We start from the raw sequence: 24,901 nt of genomic DNA on the forward strand, positions 1-24,901 counted from the left end.
TGAGGACAGCAAATGTCAAATGTTGAAAAATGGAAGGATGAATTTGATGAATGTTTATTTACTGGCCCCTGCTTGGCCTCCTCTCAAAATGTAAAAAGTGTCCCCCGGATAAAGCAAGTTGAGTTGTTTGCCGTAGGCCATCAGGATGTCCAAAAGGGAGAACATTTTTGCAAAGAGAGGATTTTGTGGTTGATCCACATTTTTTTAGTGGGCCATATGACGGCAAGGATTTGGCTTTTGGATTAAGGCTAGAATTAGGTAGAGGTTGTGATGGTCAAAGGTAGATTTAGGGGACAGAGATTATGTCATTGGCAGCCCTGGCTCTGAATACAGTACACACACCTAAATCTGTCGGACTGTAAATCTTCAGGGTATAATGGCAACAAACATGTTCAGACAATCTTCAGAACTGTCTCTGGTTTGGGAGTGCCTTAATGGAAATGTATATGCACATGTTTGTGTGTTTGTGAATATGTGCGTGTGTAGGTTTGTATGTTTGCCTGTATGAAGTGCAGGTTGACACAGGTGAGCGATTTGTCATGAATGGTGGAAGAACAAAGTAAATAGCTGCAATGTTGATATTATTTTTGCATTACTGAGAACAAAAGTGTTATGTTTGAGAACACACACACACACACACACACACACACACACACACACACACACTGGCTTTGCAATCACATATAAACCTGTTGGCATATTAGGAAGAAGAGCATTATAAGTCAGTAAGTGTAAATTTTGATGAACTGCTCAAAAGCAAGTTGACGAACATACAAATGTGTTTGATGCTCTTTGGTAATTACAGTAAGACCACAGAGAAAGAACACCCAGTTTGCTGTTTGTTCCTCTGTGAAATTTTACTGTCAGAACTCTACTCCACATAATTATTATTATTGCATTTAACCCTGGCTCTACAGCATTGCTCTCTACTGCTCCCTCGGTCACACACATCACATGTGACAATCTCCAACTTCTAAGTGCTTCGAATGCCGCTAACTGCTGTTCTTGGAACGACAGGGTGTAGCTGCATCACGGCCGAAGCTAAAGGAACAGCTTGTCACCAGGTTGGCTAATTGCTCGGATGTCTTTCCCTGTGCCGAAAACTCCCATAATTAACAGGCAGACAGTTACTCCCAGTGAAAAAATGTTTTCATCAGAACGGTTCTTGTCACATTTCTCTCTCTGGGGATGTTCCAGCAGGCAGTAGGTGCCAGCAGATCTGCCACAAAGTTGTGGTATTGCAATAGCACAGCGTGATAAGTGGTGGTGGAAAGTAACTAAGTACATTTAGTTTACTTCTGTACTTTATTACAAATCTGAGGCACTTGTTCTTTGAGTATTTCTACTTCATGTTCCTATACTTTATACATATTTAGTTACTACTGCTACAGATAAAGACTTTACATACAAAATACTTACACATGAATTCAGTAATATTAATCCAATGATATACTATGTAATAGCATAGCACATGGTTTTTCAGAATTATGAGTATTTTTACTTTTGATACTTTACAGTTTTTTTTCGATTGCTAAACGACAGTGGGCACAACTGAAGCCACATGTGCAAAACTCAAACTACAGTCTGCACTACCAACAGTCCCCTGAGCTAAACAGTTCACATCTCCTGCAAAACTCATTCCAAGCAACACAACTCTTTACACATGTCTCAAAACAGGCTCGCTATGAACACTATGAACAATCCTCACTGAGATAACACACATTGTCACTCAGAACACAGTAAAAACACTAGCGTCAAAAACAAATACAGAAATTACAAACTTCTCATCTTTACAGTTTGAACGATTTGAGTGACTTCACACTTCTCAATAGTTTCTTCAAAGAAAAGATATAGATTTTATAATACACCAATTTTTACGTAAGGTAAACAAGAAGGAATAAAAATCAGCAATTTGCTTCAATATAGTATTTTGTCTCTAGTAATTTATGGAATTACTGGAGAAAAAAAAACCTAAAGGTACTGTACATAACAGTAACAAAAAATAGTGTGACTAATACTGCCTCTCTCCAGCATCATGCGGCAAGTTTTCTTCATCACATAGGATGTCTGCATCATCTCTAAATACTAATGAATGTGGTGTTTCCATTGCTTTCACCTCCATTACTTTCTGAAAAACAGTAAGAATGCAGTTTTACTATAGTAAAGATATAGTGTTTTTCACTTTTTTTTTTATAGCTGTGTATGTAACCTCAGACATCTTACCTGGACATGTTGGTATCTTTGCTCTTTTACCTGTTTCTCTCAAACGGTATACTGTATAATGGTTTCAATCTTATTTGGTGTGTGTATACAAAAAAAGGCTTTCTGAGCTTTCTCTATATAAGGACCGTATATATTCACTAACTAGTCTAAAACAAGATACCTGCTTAGGCTTTCAGCTAAAATTGCAATCAGCAGTGTTTGATAGGCACCAGACTGAAATCTATTCTGTTTTGAATGTGTGGTTAACAGTTTTGACAGCAGTGTGTTAGCATTTGAACAAAGTGCTGTAAATCCACAGTGTTGTGCAGGTTGTGGTTAAAGCTATGGGATAAGTGTGTAGAGTTTTGAAAACTGTGTTCAAGCAATGAAAAACAAACTAGAGTTTGGTCCACGTGAACTGCTGCTGTGCAGACTGTAGTTTGTATTTTGCACATATAGATCCAGTTGTGCCCACTGTCGTTTAGCAATTGAAAAAAACTGTAAGTACATTTGACTAATAATGCTTATGTACTTTTACTTAAGGGACATTTTTATTATATCTACTTTATATATTTCATATCGCAGTATTGATACTTTTACTTAGGTAAAGAAGTAACTTTGACTACAGAGGAAAATATATATAATAATCATAATATTTAATAATATAATAAATAATGTTATAGGAATGCACTACAAATTAGAATATGTTAAATTTTAGTTTTCATCTGCTAATTATGATGTAAAAATTCAAGAATTCATAATGTTTTATCCAAAGGTGAAAGAAAAGTTAAAGTGTGTTGGTAAAAAAGTATGTAATGGTGAGCTCAAACACACATGAGAAGAGCCCATGCAAGTTTCCCGGCAAAGGTAAAGGTAGCAATGGAAAAGATAGGCTTTAGGCCAAAATGTGAACCGCACACATATTGTGAACTTTAGATTGGACTATGATTTGTGGCACAAATACAGGACATGATGGAAAACTAAAGTACAGTCACTTATAGTCATGTTCGCCATAAACAGATGCTGGACTCTAACCCAGTGACAGAAAAAATGGAATTGTTTCTGCTGCAGCGAGCGGCAAAGGTTGTGAAAAGATGTGGAAAAGGTCACTGTCATGTGTATGATGATCAGCGCTCAGTATTGTGTCTGTAACTACTGTTTTGCTCTCCAGCCGGTTTCCACAAAACACCAAAATAGTAATCTTGGTTTATGAACAACAGTTATCATCCTGGGAGCTTAGAGGTTGGATTAGAGAGCCAAGTGGAATAAGGTAAAGTTACACTGTGTGTGTGTGTCTGTGTGTGAATCATTTTGCTCCCACAGCCATTAGGTTTGGACAATGGGGAAGCAACAAACAAGAGAGGAACATACAGAGAATGAACCGTAGGAGATTATTTTGAAATGGTTGGGAAAATAAGCAAAACTGCAGATAATAAAGAGCCAGGACTGAATGGCGATGGATGACGGAGAGAGATAACAGAGGAATGAGAGTCACGGTGTCAAAGACGGATGGGAAAGAAGGAGAGAGGGGAGGAAGTGGAAGAATAAAAAAACATGGGCTTAGTTGCTGGGGACTTACTGTTGTCGCCAGGGCAACAGTAGCTGTCTGGGTCTGACTCATTGTGGTAGTACAGGTCCATCGCCTTGGGGAGAAATATGGCATTAATTAGTAAAAACAAATTGAATACTTATATGACAAAAACATGCAAATAAAAGTACAGTAGATGCACTCACACTGCAATTTTCTTGTTTGAATTCAGTTGAAGATAAATAAATAAAAGAAATAGGCTTGCCAAGCTACAATCTGTCAGTAGTTCTCAACCTGGGGTTGGGTTGAACTGAACACAGGTTATAAACAAATAACATGCTGTGAGAAGGGGTCACAAAAAAACATTGGTTGAAAGGGTCACAACCCAAAAGGTTTGGTAACCATTGATCTAAGCTGATTTTCTAAGCTCTTGAAAAGAGATGTGACATCAACATCAGCACTCTTAATCAGCATTTCTAAAACCACTAGTTCTGACCCAGACTTGTTCGTGCTCCAGTTTCAGTTGGCTCCCCGCATGACATATTTTAATGAGGCTGGGTTTCCAGGGTGAGACTGCGTTAAATCACTTGAGTCCTGTGCTGAAAGCGGTGGGAAACGTCTGCTCCAACAACATGACGACACAGTGTTATTGTGCTTAAGTGAGACTAAATGCCAGGATGAAAAGAAGATGAACTGCTTCTTGATTACGTATAGCTAAGCTGGGCTAAGTTCACTGTGCAATATCTTTAAACTGTATATAGAGATAGAAGAGAGTATCAAATGTATCTCTTTAATAAAAGACAGACCAGTGGTGGAAGTGGTCATCAAAATGTTCGTAAAGTTTAAAAAGTAAAAGTATTCATTCTGCTGTTGGGATTGGCCCCCTTCAAAGGCTCACAAGATAAATCTAGAAGGAAAGAAAAATAAAAAATAAGGGTCTGCTACACAAATTTGAATTCACGATTTGGGAGGTTTAGAGCTCATACACAAAAGGCCTCAACAATATGTTTTTGTAAGATGCCACACGCCATACAGGCTGGGAACCACTGGTTTAATCTTTAACAAGGCATTTCATTCTATAAACTTTCCACATAATGTTTTATGTAAAATCTAAATCTGAAAACTAGTAACTAGCACTTGAGTAGATGTGCTAAGTTCATTTCCACCACTGCATGTACGGTGTTTATGTCTTTGTGTTTGAGTGTTAACCTTTGGCATGCTCCATTTGAATATAAAAGTCAATACATTGCTCTATATACGTGGAAGGTTGAATGATTTAGAAATGTGCAAGTAAACACTCCTGAATGTGCACAACAGCAACTACTTTGAGTCTTTTCACATACAATACCAGTATAATTGGCAGCTTTTCATCTCAGGACATTTCCATGAAGCCGACTGTGAAATACAGTCTTTTTGCAGCTCGGAAAACTTAGCCAAGCTCTCAGTATTCTGCCATGGGTGTTTTCTGAGAACGAGACAAGCTGAGGCATGTGTGTGTGTGTGTGTGTGTGTGTGTGTGTGTGTGTGTGTGTGTGTGTGTGTGTGTGTGTGTGTGTGTGTGTGTGTGTGTGTGTGTGTGTGAGAGAGAGAGAGAGTTGTTTGAATCTTATCACTTTGTGTATTCATTCAGAGGTATCTGTAGTTACACTGGTCTCTCTGAAGTCAACAATCACTTCACCATTCATGCCTCTCATGCACTTTCCCTCTCTTTCTTCGGGGTTGTTTATTGATTCAGTATAGGATTTGATGGAGTCGTATCCATAGTGATGGTGAACCTAGGCTTTCCATTCATTAATATTTCATTGCAGATTTATGTTTCTGAAAGAAGACAGAAAGTTTGGGTTGTTCAAGCAGTGGCAAAGAGAGCCATATTTATTTTCTGTGTGAGTGTTAAGGAGAGGTAGAGGCTTGGCTGTGACTCATAACATAAAGCACATTTAACAGCAAAAGGGCTAGAAATACGATGCTGTTTTAGCATTGTATTCCTTCTCCTTTCTTTTTTTTTTTCTAAGAAATTAGTAAGTCTGCTTTTTATGGTTGCACCAAAACTCAAAGGAAAAAAGAGGCATATAAAAAGTTGAAGAAACTAGGCACCTGATTAATGTTCAAATTCTTGCTTTTCAGAATTTTCCCATACTGGCAACAAACATAGAATCATTGTGCTTTCTAATATCACTTATTTTGATGTTATATTTCCTATTACCATGAAAACCCATTTGAATAAAGCCACTAGACTGTCAATGATTTCTTATGTTATGACATTTTTTTCAGACTGGGTTTTGTCTCCTATTAAATAAAACAACAAGTATTTTCATTATTTTGTCAACTCCCAGTAGGTGTTATCATATTAACCATCTTAGAAAACACAGTGTCTTCAACACAATCAATTTCATTGCATGTTGCTAACATCTATTGTATAAAATGACAAATTTTGAGGATTACCTGAAACTCATCAAGGACACCTGGAAGTCCCGTGCTTTGGAATCAACTGATTAATGCAATCAAATTAGTGTTTGCTACCCATAATTTAATTTGCTGTAGGCTAACTTGCCTGTGTACGTTGACGTGGCTGCCAGGTATCCTCCAGGGCGTAGCTGATGTAGGGCCCACTGCAGATGGAGCACTCCAGCATGACAGGGCTGGCCAGGAGGGGCGAGGTGTGGATCCCCCAGGAATGACAACCACCCAGGTGGACGTCTGACTCTGCTTCCTTCTGCTTGCCTGTACCGTCGACGTGATGGCGGGCCAGCATCTTCCACTTCCCGACCTGTAAGTGAAGATAAGTAAAGGTGTTTTTGCAATGGGCCGAAAAAGTTTTAAACCAATTATGTGGAATGAAAGCAACATTTAAGACCAACTAACAGCTCTAGTGAACTCATTCAATTAATGAGTAAAACATATTCGGGTAACATTTGCATTGCACAGGAGGCAGTGAGTGAGGTAGTCTCAGCTTTAGCAGTAATCTCCTCTCGTGTGACAGCTGCTCTCCTTAGTACTTTTCATCACAAACACCTCTTCACAATCATTTAGCATGTAGGATGTGGCAGGCAACACTTACTGAATACATATCATGGGCATGAACCACAAATACCCATCAAGCACACATACACACAGGAGAGAGAAGGTGTGAGAGAGAAAAATAAGATAAATGGGGAAATGGCAGCCATGGTCAAGGTGCACATAGTTCTTGAGAAAACCAAATTGTTTCGGTGGATGTGTCATGGACCCAAAATGGCTGTTATGTAAGGTGAGAGTCAACAGGTTTAGTCATTGCAGCCATTTCAAATGAGTCTTATCAAGGCCTCTATAAGTAGCTGCTGGCTACCCCAACTTGGCATGGGGAAATGTGTGTGAGTGAGATTATGTCTTTGTGGATTGTGAGTCCAAAACTTGCAGCTCTGCAAAAAAAAACTTTAACCGTGTGTGAATGGTTGCTCCCTTGACTATATTTATAGCTCAGTGCTGGAAGGACAGAATGGATCCAAACAATTACTGAGGGTGTCAAATACAATATGATACCATTCTGTCATAACGCTGTGTGTGTGTGTGTGTGTGTGTGTGTGTGTGTGTGTGTGTGTGTGTGTGTGTGTGTGTGTGTGTGTGTGTGTGTGTGTGTGTGTGTGTGTCTGTGTCTGTGTCTGTAAGACTGCCTCTATCCGTATGTAGTGAAATTATTGTCAATTGTTACATATTGCTACAGTATAATTTTTCTTTTTCAAAGTTGAGAAAATCCAACTTCCATTGAATCAATACATATGACTATTAAAGTGTTAAATAAATAGTTCCACTTTGTTTGGGAAACACGTGTATTCGCTTTCTGAGTTACACAAAGTCATTACAGCCAGCAGTCGGTTAGCTTAGCTTAGCACAAAGACTGGATACAGTGGGAAACAGCTACTATGTGTAAAAATGACAATTTGCTGTTTATGTGCTGGGAAGGCAGTTTCCAGGCAACCAGTCGAGACTCATGGAAGTTACTGCTCCAAGCCGAGAAATAGTTCGGCACATAACCCCCTGTAAAACAGCAAATTGTCATTTTTATGCTTTGGTTTTTGTATGGATTGAACCAGCAAGATATAACATCTTAAGTAGTGAGCAAATATGTTTGATTTTGTTTTCCCAAATTATTTTTTTCTTTGGAATTTACATGGCTATAATTTTTCCATCTTGCATACTAATTCCAGTACATTTGTATGTATATGTGAAGTACATACAGTATTACATATGTATTGCCAGCTACATATTATAAACACAAGAAGCCTTGGACAGAGTGGAGGTATCTGTTTTCTTTATGCAGCATTTGATTATAGTTATGTACTGTATGTACAGACCCATCTGATCTTTATTAGGCTGAACTGTACAGTACATGTTAATCATGCAAATGATCCTTTATTGTATGGCCTCTTACTGAACCCTGTTCCAGAGAAAGTAGCACCATGCATTCTTTCAGTGGTATGTGCACAGATAGAACACATATATGCATGCTATCTCCAGACTCCTCTTTCTCTTGAGCCCTTTCCCTGCCCTTTGACCTGGTTTAGTGCTACGGCCCTTTAAGGTCCTGCTATCAGTTTGGTTTCATAAGGCCTCTCTTGTAAGATCTGTCCTTTCACCTCATAAACTCAGGATGTAATATAGTTCAAGGAAATGCTCAGACTAAGGCCAGGATTTACACATCAGCCACAAAGTCCCACAAATCAAGAAAAAGAAACATCATGACTTCAGACCCCTTTCTTCTGCCTCTTCCTCACTAAACTTCAGACCCCTTTCTTCTGCCTCTTCCTCACTAACCTCTTTAACGGCCCTTGGCCTATATTCAATACACATCATCTTTGAAAAACAACCTTGTCTCAGTCACTGACAAAGTTATGTAAACCCTTTGCCTTTAGATTTGCCCTTTACTCTCATACAGTTGATCTAGACATAAAATACAGTACTGTATGATGAAGCTGCAACTGAAAACACTGTTGTCGTGAACATTATCATAACCACATAACTCGCACTCACCACAACACTCAGTATACCGCAAACACATATAACGATAAACATATGCATAATGTATCAGGAAAATTTCTGCATAAAGTCCCTTCATATAGGGTTAATATTCAGTTTTTGTTGAGACTGTTAGAGGTGTTCATTTATTTATTTATCATTTTACGACTACGTTGTAGTACAAACTGGAGCAGTGGCTTTGAAAGAATAAGCTGCAGGGAGGTTCTAATGAAAACGCTATTGAGTTGCATTATGGGAGTTGTAAGATACTGTATTTCATTTACATGTCTTTTGTGAATTCCACAACAAAGGCAGGCATAATACTAAGGTTAGAGTTAAGGTTACAAAGTTAGCTTTGGGCTTGAAGTTTGATTGCTTGGTCTGTTCACTTTACAACTAAAAAACGAAAAAGTTGGTCAGGGGTAAAGCACTGGCTAATGTCAGTTACGGGGACGATACTTAAGGTTGATAAGTGGCTAGCATACGCTATACCATGCAGTGCCTGGTGATAATCATTGGACGATAAGCAGTAGACTGATATAAGTCCACAATAAGATATTAAAAGAGACTAGTATAGTATAACTTATAAGATTAATTTGATATTAAGTTCACAGACAGTCCAAATACATTTAAAAAAGAATAAATAAAAGCTTACATATACTGCTCAGTTGGACAAAAAAGTAGATAAGGCTAGCGTTATTAGAAAGCCTATGGCCCTCTTTCCTGGTAACGCTCTTTTTCCCTGCTTATCCCTTCCTGTCCTCTACCAGCTCTCCTCTAACAAGCTGTGTGATGTCCCCCATATGTCTGAACATCAAAGAGTAATGAAATGAGGGGATGGCGAGAGAGCATCGGTCGGGGGAATTATAAAGTAGAAGGGAATGAGGTGCGAGCGGAGATATGAAGACAAAGAAAAATATGTTTGAAAGACAAAAGATAAACAGAGAGAATGAGAGTGTGAAATAGTCTGACATAAGCTATCCCATTCCCTGTCAGAGATAAGACTTGCTCATTAACACCAAGGTCACTGCTCTTTCTTCTTTTTTTCTTTCCCCCGATTCTTCTGTTCCTAGATCGCGAACAGGTTTTTAGGTTTTAAAGATAGTCCAAATGGAATTCAAACACCATCTACAGTAGGGGAGAGCCGAGACAATTGAAACGCAGGACGGATGAAACATTCCAGTTTTCTCCGAGTGCAATGATAATAGACAGACTTCCTTAGGTCAAAACATAGAGCATGTTAACCTCCTTCTATCAGCCAAATATCTTCCTTTTTTTTAAAGTTATTTCCTTTTTATCACGGAGTTACAGGCGATAAATGAGTTTTGATGGTCAAAAGTAAACTTCATTAGCGGTTCAATTTTTCGATTATTAATGAGTGTTTTTCATTTAAAGGTTCGACTACATGCTTATTCAGTAGACCATTTAGTGTTCTCCACAATCCCAGACTTTCATATTGCATGCTTGTTTACATGGAAAGCAAAACAGGCTGTAATGGCATATATCTATGTTGGGCCCAACCTGGCTGTAACTCCATGTATTTTAAGTAAATGCACAAATATCTGTGTTCATAATATAATGTATGGAGGTGAGACATGGAAAAGCAGTTTTAGAAAGATGAAAATATATTTGGGCTCCACCAGGTAGGGGTTCGAGTTTTCCCATGTTATCCTATGGAGACTGATGGGCTGTGGGTTGTTAAGGGCACTTATTTGGATGTGCAGTGGCCTGACCCACGTAAAAACCTAGTGAAACGACATTTTCCACAATAGAAACATTATATAAATGGGAAAACTTACTGTTCTAGCTATAAAAATAGCAGAATCATCCACAGTGCATGATATTTCAATAACCGCTTCATAAACGCTTCACGATGACGCAGAGATGGGGACTCGAGTCTAAGACTTGGACTCGAGTCGCACTTAAGTTGCACAAACAGCTGACTTCAGACTTGACTCGGACTCGACCCAAAAGACTTCAGACTTGACTTGCGACTCGACCCAAAAGACTTCAGGCTTGACTCGGACTCGAGCTTCGAGACTCGTCAACAACCTATTTCAATGCAATTATTGCTTTTTAAATCAAAATGTATTCATGTATTTCTATTTTCTTTTATTGGCGCATATACGGGGAAATGTATGACGAGCTGTATGTCCCCTGCCCTTTGCCATAATGTTCAGCGTAACGCATGCGCCTATGTGCGCGCACTCACATATCAAAATATGCATTGCTGATGGCGACAACAAGTCCTCCCAGAGTTGTACCTTTTCTCATTAGTTTTGCTTTCAATAACTTCGTAAACAGTGGCAGTAAGCTAACAGCTACATGCAAAGTGTGTGGCACCAAGATAAATGATGCCGGATCAACAACGTCGGACTTCATCAGGCATCTCAAAACGCACCTAAATAGGTCAGTCGTTCACACACTAATGTGAAAAGAGACGTTATATTTAGCATATATCGTCACAGGTAACAAGCTAACCATCGCAAAGTGTTGTGCTAATGCTGGGAACAGGCAAATTGTATATTATAATTAGTAGTTGCTGAGGCTAAGAAATCCTTGGCGCACAGGAGGCGGGACGCAGGGATCCATCTCCCCAGGAACAAACGCTGTGTCGGGTGGGCAAATTCATGTGATGCGTAATTGATCCCGTGGATGATTTGTAGGCTATTAAGTGAACAAGGTGTACCCGGTCCACCAAACACTGGGCCGTCTTGACTGTCTTAATTCTGCACATATTTCTGTTACTGTAGTCCTATTTACTATTTCATTATTTCATCCATGCGTGGCACAGCGGATCTGTGCGCACTGTCACCTGCCGTGGAGACGCTGGCCTCACTAACCTCTCCTCCTCTGAGTCGGGTCTCCCTCGCACTGGACTCACTCACTGTTTCACTGAGCGTACTAACACTTAGAAAATGAATGGCATTACATCAGTGAGTTCATACTGCTTATTGTGCATAATTTGGACTGACACTGAGATGCATGTTGTTCTGTAACTGGTGTGGCGCTGCCACTTTTCTCTTGATTTCCATTACATTTTTTTGAGTGAAAGAGACGTTACATTTAGCATATATAATCACAGGTAACAAGCTAACCATCGCAAAGTGTTGTGCTAATGCTGGGAACATGCACATTGTATCTTTATAGTTGTATCCATATGATGTGACAGACTTAGGTTCATATTTCACCAGGTCCAAGGTCTAGAGGGATGTGTTAAATAGACCCCATAAAGTTATCCTACAGCTGATTTTGATACCGTACTGTATGGATGGTAGCTACAGGACATGCTTTGAATTCATAAGATTTAACAATACAGTGTTAGGGACAGATCAGATGGCCAGAGACTTGAGACTTGACTTGGACTTTTGGCAAAATACTTGAGACTTGACTTGAACTTGCCCCTCAAAGACTTGAGACTTGACTTGGACTCGAGCTCAAAGACTTGAGACTTGACTTGGACTTGCAAAAAATGACTTGTGACCATCTCTGCGATGACGGCAATGAGTTGTTAACGGACACTCACCAAGACGTATAGCCCAGCAACAATCTATCTTAAATAACACCTTTTGGGAGTACCATTCATGATATGTAGTAAAATATTGAAGTTCTGGGATGTTTATATGGCTTAAACTGTATGTTTCATTCGTCCCTCTATGCTGTTTCATTCGTCCCGACCAGGAGGGACGAATGAAACATTACGCATGTCCCACTTTTGCTGTAATAATTCCTGAACGGTTTTGTTCAAAGCTGAAAATGCAACTGTATTTGACAGAGGACAGGTGTAGGTTGCTAGTGACAAAATATTAGCTTTCAGTGCGATACGATCGCTTTGTAAATTACATTTACTTAAAAAGTGTTTCAACTGTCCTGGCTCTCCCCTATGTCCCATGGGAGATTAAGCCTCAGAAATGCTGTCCAGAGCCAGAGAGAGATAGAAAAAGAGAGAGAGAGTAAACCTCAAACATGAGAGAGAGTATCTGAGAAACAAGACAGCAGGACGGATAGAAATGTAATGTTATTGTTAAACAGAGGAACGGGCCAAGGGGTAAGTTTGGGATTTCAAGATTGGGATATTGACCCTAAGCTGCTTTGCGGCCATTTTCACCCTCTGGTATCACATTCTGACTCTTTTCAGCCTCAAATCCTGGGAAGCTCTGAAGTCTTTCAACCCTGACTTCCTGGCAAACACTAATATTCATGATCATCCACTGTGCCTTAATCCCTGCCATTTATCTTGGAAATTAAAAATCTGCCCTCTCCCTGGACTTTCTTTTTCCGTTTGTGCTGAAGGTAAAGTCACCAAAGTGATCAATTTGATAGTTGTGGAGACCTTTCACTCAAAACCACACATGTCAACCTGCTGGTGGTGCTAGATGAAAAGTCAGGGGATCACCAAAGTCAGTAGGATAGATGAATGTCTGCACAAATTGTCATGGCAATCCAATAGTTGCTGAGATATTTCAGTCTGGAACAAAGTGGTGAGAGTGACAAAATGACCAAACGACCAAACGACCCAAAGCATGTGTGGATACTTCTGCAATTGGATATCAGTGCTAACTGTCCATTCAAAACACGGGTTTCACAGCATGCCAATACACTCATTTTGCATCTGTACTGTGAATGTTAGATTATTTCCCTTTTTGTTGTTGCATGACATGGATTTAGTTCATGGATCTTAAGGATGTAGCACCACAAAACCAAAATGTCGTCTTAAGGTTGACCTTAACTGGAAGTGGAATAATAATACCAAAAGGTCTGAGCCTTTTACAGCACAACAAAATGTGGTATGTAGCCTAGTAATAAAGCACAACTACAATAGTTTTTTTGTGCAATAGTAATACCATGAGTAAGCATATTGTCCAAGTGGAAGCAGATCAGGTAAACTCTGAGCTTGTCGAGTGCGAGCCATAAGCCCCAAAACCTCAGTGCACTAAGCAGTTTCAATAGAGCTGAGTGTGTGAATGGAAGAAAATAAAGTTACACTGCATAGTCAGGGTGCTGCTGAGCCTCTGTGGCGCAGCAGTTTCTTGGCATTAGCTCTGGAAAATCAAGATGGAAAATGGGATTAGCTGGGTTTTCAGGGTAGATTAAAACAACAATAATTCCCAAATTCCCTCACAATGAGACTCGCAAGGGAGGATGCTCCCTTTTTTTTCACGGGGCAAGGTCCACTGAGAGAAATAAGGAGGGAGGGAGAGAGGAAGGAGAAGGGGGAGCATGAGGGAGGAGTATTGATGCTGGTGGATCCCCCAAATACAGGGGAATTTAGCCACAGGAGGTGTAGAAACTGATACAGAATTTGTTACCGGTCTTTTGAGTCTTGTGAACATTCAAGTCACTGATTATGCATTGAATATACACATCATAGTCCATTTTATATCAATTAATATACCAAACCATCAGCTATTATCAGTTGTCTTGATAATTAAGCCCCTTTCAACCCGTTCTCACTCCCAACTCGAAAAATACGGACGCGTGGTCAGTGGCTCTCAGCGTCAGATACGACGCAATAAGCACCCCTCAGCGTGTGTATGGAACGCACCAGGCAGAGCAGCATCTCCGCGGCGTGTGAAGATAACGTAGTATTAAGAACGACAACGGTAGCATGTAGTATGAAAGCCCGAAATTCCCCATAAGGAGGTTGGTTGGGGTGGTGGATAGGTCAAATAACACAGGACTTTCACCCCAGAGGCCGGGGTTTGTTTCCCGTGTCACTGAAACGTTTATTTTATAACCCCACCCACGATCTTAACCTAAACCCAACTGTCCTGTTCTTGTCCCACGTGTCACGTAAACGTACCTTTTATAAACCCACCCACGATCTTTTCCTAAACCTAACTGCGTCAAAAGTGACGACAATAGCCCTGACCCAGAGCGTTTAGATAAAGCCTGTTTATGTATGATGCTAAAGGAGACTTTTAGCGTCAATAACAATGCCAAAGGCACCGAAACCCTGAAAGCATTACCAAAAATAAACCTGTGTCACTTCTTTACAACCACTTCCCTCACATTTTACCACACAGTCATGCAGATGTATATCTCTCTCTACATACGCCAAATGCCTTTGTTATCTGTATCAAACCTGACACAGATTAGTCAGGATGGCTAACAAACAACCTGCTCTCCTTTTCCTTCTTCAGCTATCCTCTAGCTTGCTATAGCTATGGTTGGGTAAAACACAAGCTAATTTACACATCCCAGTCACGACAAATCCAGGAAACCAAGGTATGAAGTACCTTCTGTAGTTATCTCCTTTTTGTGCTTTGGCAGAGAAAGCCTGTATAATGATGCAGTAGAAACAGAAACAAATGCATGTCACATCCACTGTGAACAATGAAGATAGATCATGCAAGAAAAGTTTATTACTCCAACCACATTCTTCCACTGCCAAAGCACTTGACTTTGAAACCAAAGAATTAGCAGTTTTCCATTGCTAAATGTATCCTAAACAGTGGTAGCTTAAATCTGCTTTCCAGACCCTATGAGAGTTTCCTTATTTAAATGCTGCTTAAATATATTTAGATCAGAGGAAAGAAAAACATGAGTCATAACAATAAGAAGGACATTGTATGTTGGCAGGACATTATCAAGGTTGATATAGATAGGGCATGATTTTAATAGTGGCAAAGGGGAGGTTTAATAGACAACCAGCTCTATCAGGTATTGCCAAGAAGACAAGAAGGAGCTTGCCCAATAAATACAAACTGGCTTTATACCAACGAGCTGGCACCTCACCGGTTTCATTACTAAGCACAGAGTTTGAAAAACTCAGGGGGTTCTGACTTGTGGCATGTATATGGAATGAATATGAATGTGTGCTGAGGTCTTTATCAAGCAGAAAAGAAAGTTTTGAGTCAACCAGCCAAACTATTGAAAAGAGTAAAAACAGAAGTTTGGAATGACAGTCATTTCTCCCTAGTTTTGGTACTGTACAGTATGCATGACAAGCCTACCAGTTGAAGAGGGATTTTTGCTCCCAGTACTCTCTGTGTAACTCTTTGTATCAAATACAATTGGACTTGTGGGTTTTTCCTCTTAATTCCTTCTTATTCTCAATACAAGCTAAATATCGCTTTGACAGTAATGCAATTCATGGCAAATGCAAAGTTTTTTGCAAAGGTAACCTGTTTGGGTAGTGAGGACAGGACAAAGTGTTGGTCTTGAGAGACACGGGCAACAAAGTTCACAAGTTCATTAAGTGCACAGTTATCCAATACAACAGCCCAATAAATCATACAGTTTTGCTGAGACTGTATCAGAGAGTCGATAGTCCTTTTGTAGACTGCAGTTGTGTTGTGCAGTGTTGTACTGAATTTCATTATACAAAAATGCTTTTCTAATATTGACCTAAATATTGGTGAGAAACTACCAACTCAGCCACACATCCAGATTTTTCCAGTGTTCACAGCGGTTGGAGATGGCCGGAGTCCAGAGTTTGTGTCCTTGCCTCGAAAGTGTCAGCAGAGTGCCAGTAAGAGGTCACCAGTGAAGTGGTGCAACCTTTGAATTTGACACACAAGTCATTAACCATTAGCTCTGTTAAGAAGTGATCTACTGCCTCTTAGAATGAACAAGTTAGACACTTCAAAGATAAGACTACTTCAAGAACCAAAGTCTGGAGTTCAAAGTCCAACAGAAACGTGTTCTCACAGTAGAAAACTTCATTGCACCATTAAAGTGGTTAATTTTTTTCTAAGAAGATGATATTAAGAGCCATAAGTTGGCCAAAGTGTGGGCATTTTTACTTCTAAAATCACCCTGTCATCCGATTAAACACCTGAGATGTATTTGCACTTCTCATTGACTCACAGTCTCACATGACAGGATCTTTGAATGAAATCACACCACCATCAACTGCCTCCTCCCGTTCTCATTCACTGCCTCAGACATGATGCATTAGCATTCGTGGAACAGAGCTTTAGCATGCAGGGCCTTGTCACTGCTGAGGGAGAACAAGAGAGGTGGATTTGTCACAGGTCGTCTCCCTCTGTTTTGACACCGTGGAGAACGATCCTTTACAGCCAAATTCCACATTAGAAGCACGCTCTTGAAAACACCACTGATCATCTGAGCCAGGTGGTTTTTTTTAACTGTGAGGACAAAGGTTCAGAACGTCCAAGCTTTTAGTTCCAGCTGACTCTAACAAAACATTAACAAGATGAGCCCACCTCACCGAGAAATGAGGTTTCTAGAAATTCATATGCAGTTTTTCACCCTCTGCTTTGCCACCACTTTCAGCTAAGATCTAATCAATAGTTGACGACACTCACAAGCTGCATGGCAGTAGATAAAAATCACTGTTCGTCTTAGACACGCTTGGCTTCTCTCATCTTCTTTGATTTCTTCAACCCTCCGTCTTTTTCATTCACTTCCTGCCTTCCTTCCTTCCTTCCTTCCTCCTTTCTTCTGCGCTCTCTCTGTCTATCAAACAAATATGACCATGTGACAGGTCAGGCCTTTCTGGGTAAAGTTGGTGTTTAAACCATAGTGAATACACTGACTTATTAACAACACTATCACCTGATCCATTCCCAGAACAGGCCATAAGGAAATGGAAACAATGCCATAAGCAACTTAGGTAATGGTTATGACCTTATATACAGTAATACATAATGTTTAAAAAGTTCCTGTAGTGCTCTAAAGCGTTACTGGAGTAAGATTCTAAAAAAAAGTATTGAAACTGTGTGACAAGAGCGATAACACGCCAGGACAACCAGCAGTCAGCAAAAGTTCATGTTCTTTTCATTTTTGATTAAGTCTTCATCAAGAACAGTACAGGGTTGATTGGTGGAAAGGCTGCGTTTGCATTAGCTTAGCTTAGAGTGTGTGTGTGTGTGTGTGTGTGTGTGTGTGTGTGTGTGTGTGTGTGTGTGTGTGTGTGTGTGTGTGTGTGTGTGTGTGCGTGTGTGTGTGCGTGCGTACGTGCGTGCGTGTGTGTGTGTGTCTGTGTGTAGTATCTGACAGTCTGTTGTTGCATACACAGGACAGTACAGGACGTCCTTATCAAGAGGATTTATGCTTTTGATTTCTGGTCATGCTCAGGCAGTGGGGCAGATGCTCTGACCTCATCCTCTCTCTTCTAATAAAACTGTCCTCTAAGCTCCTCTCATCTCTCTCTCTCTCTCTCTCTCTCTCTCTCTCTCTCTCTCTTACTGCTGTTTCTTGTGTTTATGTATCTCCCCTCAGCTCCACTAATCATTTCCCTCTCCATCTATAATTGTTTACCCTTTGTCCAGTTTTAATTCTAATTTCTTTACCTGTCTTTCCTCCTACAGTAAAACTTATTTGCTCTGTAGTTATCACCCCATGGAAAAAGAAACGCAGGCGCCATAAATTTATTACACTGATTCCATAATACAATAAGATCAGTGCCATAAAGTGTGTCTACATTTAGCTTTGGCTCTGATAGACTAATCAAAAGCAGCAGCGGGGTCAAGGCTCTGTAAAGCACTGGGTCAAGGCTAAGCCAAGCTACCTGCATTTTAAATGGTGATGATGCTTTGTAATTAGAAAAAAAAGCTGCTGTGATGGATTTTCATTGAGGAGGAGATGGTGGGAAATCTGTCAGGGAAGCCATTTTGGAGGGAAAAGAACATGGGTAGATTTTCTTATATTAAGCTTTCCGTTCTGTCTCTGCACACTTAAGAGTAAGCTGACACTTTCGGGCAACGTCTCTGGCGTATGTCCATCTACTCCTTCAAAATGGGACAGCAGCCTTTCAATCCACTTTCTTAAGACTGAGTCTGAGACACTTGTTAGACAGCGACTGATACAGTTCACATTGATGAGCTGGCAAATTTCATAGTGACGTGTGTTTGGCATGCGAGGGAAATGTTTCTGTTACTGCTCCATTTGTCCAACAAGTGTCATGCTCTGCGCCGGTTTGGCAAGCCAACTTTGATGGCCCGAGTTGTGAAGTGTCTGGACAGAGTGTGCCGAGATACAGTAGGTAGGGAACAGTACAGAACATGATCTGTGTGCTGAGTTTTTGCCAATGCCACATACATGCCAAATACAGGAAGAGTGCCTTTCAGTGCATATTAGGTTGTGCATCTAACTGCTACTGTATGTTGTACGTTTCTATAAATGCGGTCAAGAGTCTTGGATCACAAAACCACATAGATGTAGCCGCTAGGTCAGTCCTGTTTACTGTAACTCCACACTCCTGCATTGACTTCACACACACTCTGCAGTGAAAACTAGCTATGACTCATCACAGAGCCCCCTCCTCCTTTAACCCCCCCCCCCCACCAGCCTGCTCCCACCTCGCCGCAACAGCCATTAATCTCCAGTGAGACAGATCTATGTGGTCAAGAGGTGGAATTGATGGAGAGATAGAGTGGAGACAGAACTGCCTGGAAGAAAACCAGAGCAAAACTGAACTAAAAGGCTGCAGGAAAGAGAATGAAGTGATGGACAACAACACTGTGCTGTTTTATATTCTTACATGATTCAACGTTGTTTCTCAGTGCACATGCAAACACACACAGTACACAGTGTGGCTTTGTCCTGCTGGGACAGTGATGACTCATACTCTTGTGTCGCCCACAGGACTGGAGAAACACACACACGAGCGGGAAACCAATTGATGGGTATGATGACTGATGGGAGTGGGATGGCTATCATGATTTGCAAGGACACCTGCCGCAGCATTACTGTGAATGGACTGTGTGTGTGTGTGTGTGTGTGTGTGTGTGTGTGTGTGTGTGTGTGTGTGTGTGTGTGTGTGTGTGTGTGTGTGTGTGTGTGTGTGTGTGTGTGTGTGTGTATGTGTTTGTGTGTGTTTGGGGAAGGAGTTTGTTGACAGCATGCACTGGTGTTTTTTTTTTTAATACAATGTTCATGTTTTCTGCTGAATATATGCCTCCTGCTCTTACACCGGCCCGTAGTGAGCAACAACAACCAGGTTTATTTTCTAGTATTGTCTTCTTAGTGTTTATGTTACATAACAACACTCGTGGTAGAGCTTAAAGGGAGAATACAGTCAAGCACAAAAATGCCTAGAGTCCTGTTAGTACCTAATTTGCCTCTGACTTATTTTAATGAGTGCTAATGAGCAAACAGAGGGAGGTATGTAATGGTGTGAGTGGATATACAGTACTTGCACCTGCAGGCCAGAGAAGGAGATTTGTGGTGAGAGGATGATGGGGTCTCTTTATTTGTTTTTCCCTTTACCTTGCAGCCCTTGCTCTTGTCATGGCCACTGGTTTGCCCACTGGCAGGGCATGGCGAGCACGGCTCCTGGTGGTAGTACTGGCCGCCCTGCAGGCCGCCATAGTGGCAGCAGCCATAAGGCGAGGGGATGTGTGTGTACCACAGGTCGTCAGCCAGCGGACACTTTGGATAGGGGTAAAGTCCTTTCCCTTGGGCCTTCTCGACGCTCACTTTGGGGTTCGTCATCCATCTTCGTACCTGCGTGGGAAAGAAATGCTCAGGTCAAAAGCAGTTAGAGAAATACATTTTTTGGGAAGAAAAAGGTTGGTTTGATCTCACTTTTACTTTTTTTGTAAGTACTCGCACAGGTGCTCCACAAACACACACACTGTCAACCCTGCCAGCCAGATCAGAAGATCTTCTCATGTTATCTCTGATTACATGCCATTTCAAGTGAGCCCCCCCACACACACACACACACACACACACATACACACACAAAACACACACACACACACACACACACACACACAATTACACTTGAAAGAGGCACAGATTGCTTCTCTGCTCTGCCACACGTTCAACACATGAATCAGAAACACACACACCTGTCGCATGTAGATGACACAAAGCAAAATGTTGATGGCACTTTTAAATATGACGAAGAGTGACGTCTATCTTGTCTCATCTTGTCTAAGTTTTTTTAAAATCTTTGCCTTTGACTTGACTTGCTTTAATGTCGACAATACTTGAGAAAGCTTTCTCTGCAGAATCCATATGTGGCTATTATAATGAATTATCACAAATCAGAACCTTTCTACATCGTTGTCTGTAACAGATGTTCACATTATGCAGCCGTACGGTAAAAACGAGTGAGACAATTGTGTTTAATGGTGTGATATCACCAACACATGGGCAAGTTGGTGCATGAAAGCACATTGCATACACACATCTCTCCTGCAGTGACTAAGACTTCACAGAAAAGCACTGTCACTAACCGCAAAAATCCAGTGTGTGTGTGCATGTGTGCGTGCGTGCGTGCATTTAGCAAACACACATCGTGGGGGCAGTCGCCTCTGTGACAGACGGCTGTGACACACACACACACACACACACACACACACACACACACACACACACACACACACACACACACACACACTGAGATTGAATGCCTAAGTCAAAAGGGAGCCAGACAGCACGTCAAGGCATGTTGGGTCTAAAGGAAAAAAGACTTGGAAAAACAGTCCACTAGGTCAACACAAAAACAAACCAGTCACTGTAGGACTAGCACACAAGTTTGATGACACACACCTAAAATAAGAATACTACGCACAAGTTTCTTCACATGAAAACATGAAAGTTGACATTACATCCATCCAATTAGAGGATTCTCTCCATCATATTCAAAGTAGAGTGAGAAATGTTTTGGCATTACCCCTTAGATCCAACAGTCCGCAGTCATACCTCTTGTTTAACATGTCACACTGACCATGAAACCAATGAGATGTGTCATCCGAAACTTTACTCTTATTCCCCTCAGACATAAAAACATGATGCTCACAGCAGTAGGAATATGTTTTCCTTTTTGTGGCCCACTTTAAAATCCAGGGAAGAGCTATACATTACGTCATGTTTTGATGGGTTTGTTTGTGCATTTATAACACGTCATATCTCAAAAGCGGTTGAGTATATATTGATGAAATTTCAGGGAAATGTTGCATTTCAAAATGTTCCATATTGCCCAAATGGTATGTCTAATCAACAATTGAAAAACACACACACAGACCCATTGAGTTTATATTTCCTTCCATCATTTCCCTTCTTCATTTACAGTACACGATACAATCCTCTCTCTGGATATGCTCTCCCCATTATGTAATTAAGCTTATTTAGACACAAATAGAGAGAGAAATAAACCCACAGTAGCAGGCATTCATTCTGATTTGGTGCTCTGTGCTGATGCATATCTGGAAACTTGTTTTTCTTAGTAGGGTGCAGAATGAAAGCCAGTTTTATACAAAAAACATGTTAAAAAAAAAAAAAAAAGCAAGAACAGCTAAAGATGTACATGTATCGCAAATAGATGTATAGATAGATCCTCAGGCTCTTAATTCCTGATTAATATTTCAATTTTTTCTTTTTTAATCCCATGGGAGACTCATTGCAGCAGAATGTGCCTGTGGGAGTGCGTGTTTGTGTGTGCGTGGGTGTAAACACAACCCAATCTGCCCATATTAACCGGCTGAGTCATCAGGGATCCACACCATACTGTACGCCATCTGAGACCAACACTCACTGTTGGAAAACCCTACTGTGAGCAAGAACACACGTCGATGACAGCCAGACTACAAAGGTATAAATCTACCCAGCAACCAAGGACTATTTATCAAGTACATAAATCATTGTTGATTGTTCCCAATTAGTTATCCTGGAACATATTCACTGAAAATGTGGTAACTTGAACATGATGACCTGTGCAATAAAACCTTACTTTATCAACTGATTTATTAAATGACACTGTCCGGGTAATGGGAAAAATAATGTTGTGCTATAATCCCAAAGCAAATACAGTGAATGTTGAGTAAATGCATCAATCCACCAACATTACTTCCACAATTTGGAAGTAATGTTGGTAATTTCCTTTCCATCATATACCCCGCAGTCATGTTGCTCAATGTTTTCTTTTGATCTCATGTAAATCGGCTGCAAATTATTCAGATCTGAGTAAGCAGAAGTTGAACTGTTTGGTAAGCTTGCATGTTTCAAAATTATCAAATCTATAAAACCATAGAAACCTAACCCAAATCCAAAGATATTCAATTTAGGATCATGGAGAACTAAAACTTCTTTTACACTTTTACTCAAATGTCTAATGATTATTGATGACTAAATAATTAATCAATTATCAAGCTAGTTGCCGATTAATTTGCTGTTGATTTTTTTTAAATGTTCTTTCTTCTACATCTGTTATATTTTTCTAATACATGCATATGTTTCAACACACTTGTGGGTTCTCTAATGCAACAGTGTTTTGGAGCATGCAAACATACACACACACACACACACACACACACACACACACACACACACACACACATGCACACACACACCCAGAAACACACACAGTAAACACAAGTATGCAAGGAGCCAAATCTTGCGCCTGATTAGCACGGCTTAGCTTTCATGATGACATAATCTCTGGCACACACACACACACACACACACACACACACACACACACACACACAGACACACACACACCAAAAGAGAGGGAACACTCCGGCTGTGACACCTTCTCTCTCAGCCAACATACCCCCACTCTGGTTGTGTAGGTGCATGTGTAGGCACACACCCACAGAAGCATCCATCCTTAAATGTGTGTGTGTGTGTGTGTGTGTGTGTGTGTGTGTGTGTGTGTGTGTGTGTGTGTGTGTGTGTGTGTGTGTGTGTGTGTGTGTGTGTGTGTGTGTGTGTGTGTGTGTGTGTGTGTGTGTGTGTGTGTGTGTGTGTGTGTGTGTGTGTGTGTGTGTCTGTGTGTGTGTGTGTGTGTGTGTGCGTGTCACCCAAACTCACCTTTCTCTTGACAAACTGGAAAGCAGAGCACTTCTTAAAGGAAAAGCCAGCCTTCTCTCCACCTCCCCTGCCTCCTCCTCCTCCTCCCTCATTCAACACCTTCATGGCCGACACCGGCACTCCGCTTGCCTCCGTAGATCCCAGGGTGACAGACAGACTGACAGGGAGTGAAAGAGAGAGAGAGGGAGAGTTGTTTAAGGCATGAGAAGAAAGCTGTGGCTTTGCAGAGGCGAGAGCGGGACAGCAAATAAGAGGGATGCTGCTGTGTTGAGAGAGAGAGAGAAAAGACAAACAGAGGGTGCGGGGAGGAAAGTGAGAGCAGGAGGAGGTGGAGGTGGAGGAAACAGATGGACCAAAATGCAAGGCATAGAGGCAGGACGCTGCATTGAGATTACTGGAACAACTACGTGTCAGGACGGATATTAAGATAGGGAGGGAGTGAGAGAGAAAGATGCACACAAAAAGACGGAAAGAGGAGGAGGAAGGTACCAGCTCCTGTTGCTATGTTTACAGCCAGGAGTCAGAAAGCATCTGCACTGTCTGATATGTGTGTGTGACGTTTACCCATGAGTGTGTTTACATATCCCTTTCAAATAGTGTCTGTATGTAAATAAATGCATGCACACATGCCTTCATCCTTCCATACCTTTATACTGGTGCGTTGGCCGGTTCCACTGCAGCTTTAACAGCCTCTTTTTATCCAAGGACTCCTCCGAAAATGGTCCCAGATCAGATGCACCAACTCCTGCTCCTGAGGTACAGATGTCCCTACCCTGTTGTCACTGAACTATGCCCACATACCCAAAAGATGGTGAAGAGGACAGGAATTCTGCAAAGATGTCCGTTTCAACAAGAGTATGTCAGTTTGTGATTAGTGTGTGTGTGTGTGTGTGTGTGTGTGTGTGTGTGTGTGTGTGTGTGTGTGTGTGTGTGTGTGTGTGTGTGTGTGTCCTCAGTTGTTTGGAGTGCACTGTAAGTGAATGTACTGATGCCGCTGTGGATTTAGCCTGTAAACAAACACCTAGGTGTGTTTGTGCGTGTGTGTGTGTGTGTGTGTGTGTGTAGGAAAGAAGGATGTGTGTGATGTGTCCAGCTGCAGTCTTCTGGCTCACACCAGCGCTACTTTATCAATGAACGGCTCTGCAGTGAGCAAATGTTGCCTCCCCTTCTCTCTCATTCCATCTCTCTCCCTCTCTCTCCCTCACTGTCCTCATCACCACTCTGCCCTCCCCCTTTTCCTTCGCTCGCTCATTTTCTGCTGCAATCAATGGTGGCACCTCCCTCCCTTTCTCTCTCTCTCCATCTCTCTCACCTTACACTTCATCCCACCTTGATTTCTTTCTCTTTTCATGTCTATAACAAAATGTCCCAGTGAGGACTGAAGAGGACAGGGACACCTAAAATATTTCTGTGTTTTTATATATATATATATATATATATATATTA

At 41.0% G+C, this 24,901-nt stretch overlaps 1 protein-coding gene across 1 annotated transcript; it reads right to left on the reverse strand.

Moving 5' to 3' along the window:
• Positions 1-3,701: 3,701 nt before the first annotated feature.
• LOC144533846 (uncharacterized) lies at positions 3,702-24,788 on the reverse strand. Its single transcript, XM_078275412.1, has 5 exons — positions 24,102-24,788; positions 23,456-23,612; positions 19,901-20,137; positions 6,282-6,497; positions 3,702-3,845 (listed from the first exon to the last, which is right to left on the reverse strand). Exons 2-5 carry the CDS (start codon positions 23,558-23,560, stop codon positions 3,702-3,704), a joined length of 702 nt encoding a protein of 233 aa, XP_078131538.1. The 5' UTR covers positions 23,561-23,612; positions 24,102-24,788.
• Positions 24,789-24,901: the final 113 nt, after the last annotated feature.

The sequence above is a fragment of the Sander vitreus genome, chromosome 18, assembly GCF_031162955.1.
Source record: "Sander vitreus isolate 19-12246 chromosome 18, sanVit1, whole genome shotgun sequence".
NCBI classification, from domain to species: Eukaryota; Metazoa; Chordata; class Actinopteri; order Perciformes; family Percidae; genus Sander; species Sander vitreus.

What these genes read in the sequence shown, in the direction of transcription:
- LOC144533846 (XM_078275412.1), bottom strand. Translation starts at nt 23,560, where the DNA reads ATGAAGGTGTTGAATGAGGGAGGAGGAGGAGGAGGCAGGGGAGGTGGA. An exon ending in ACAAGAGCAAGGGCTGCAAG is followed by an intron (nt 6,498 to 19,900) that starts GTAAAGGGAAAA and finishes CTTCACTTACAG; the next exon opens with GTCGGGAAGTGGAAGATGCT. An exon ending in AGCCACGTCAACGTACACAG is followed by an intron (nt 3,846 to 6,281) that starts GCAAGTTAGCCT and finishes TTTCTCCCCAAG; the next exon opens with GCGATGGACCTGTACTACCA.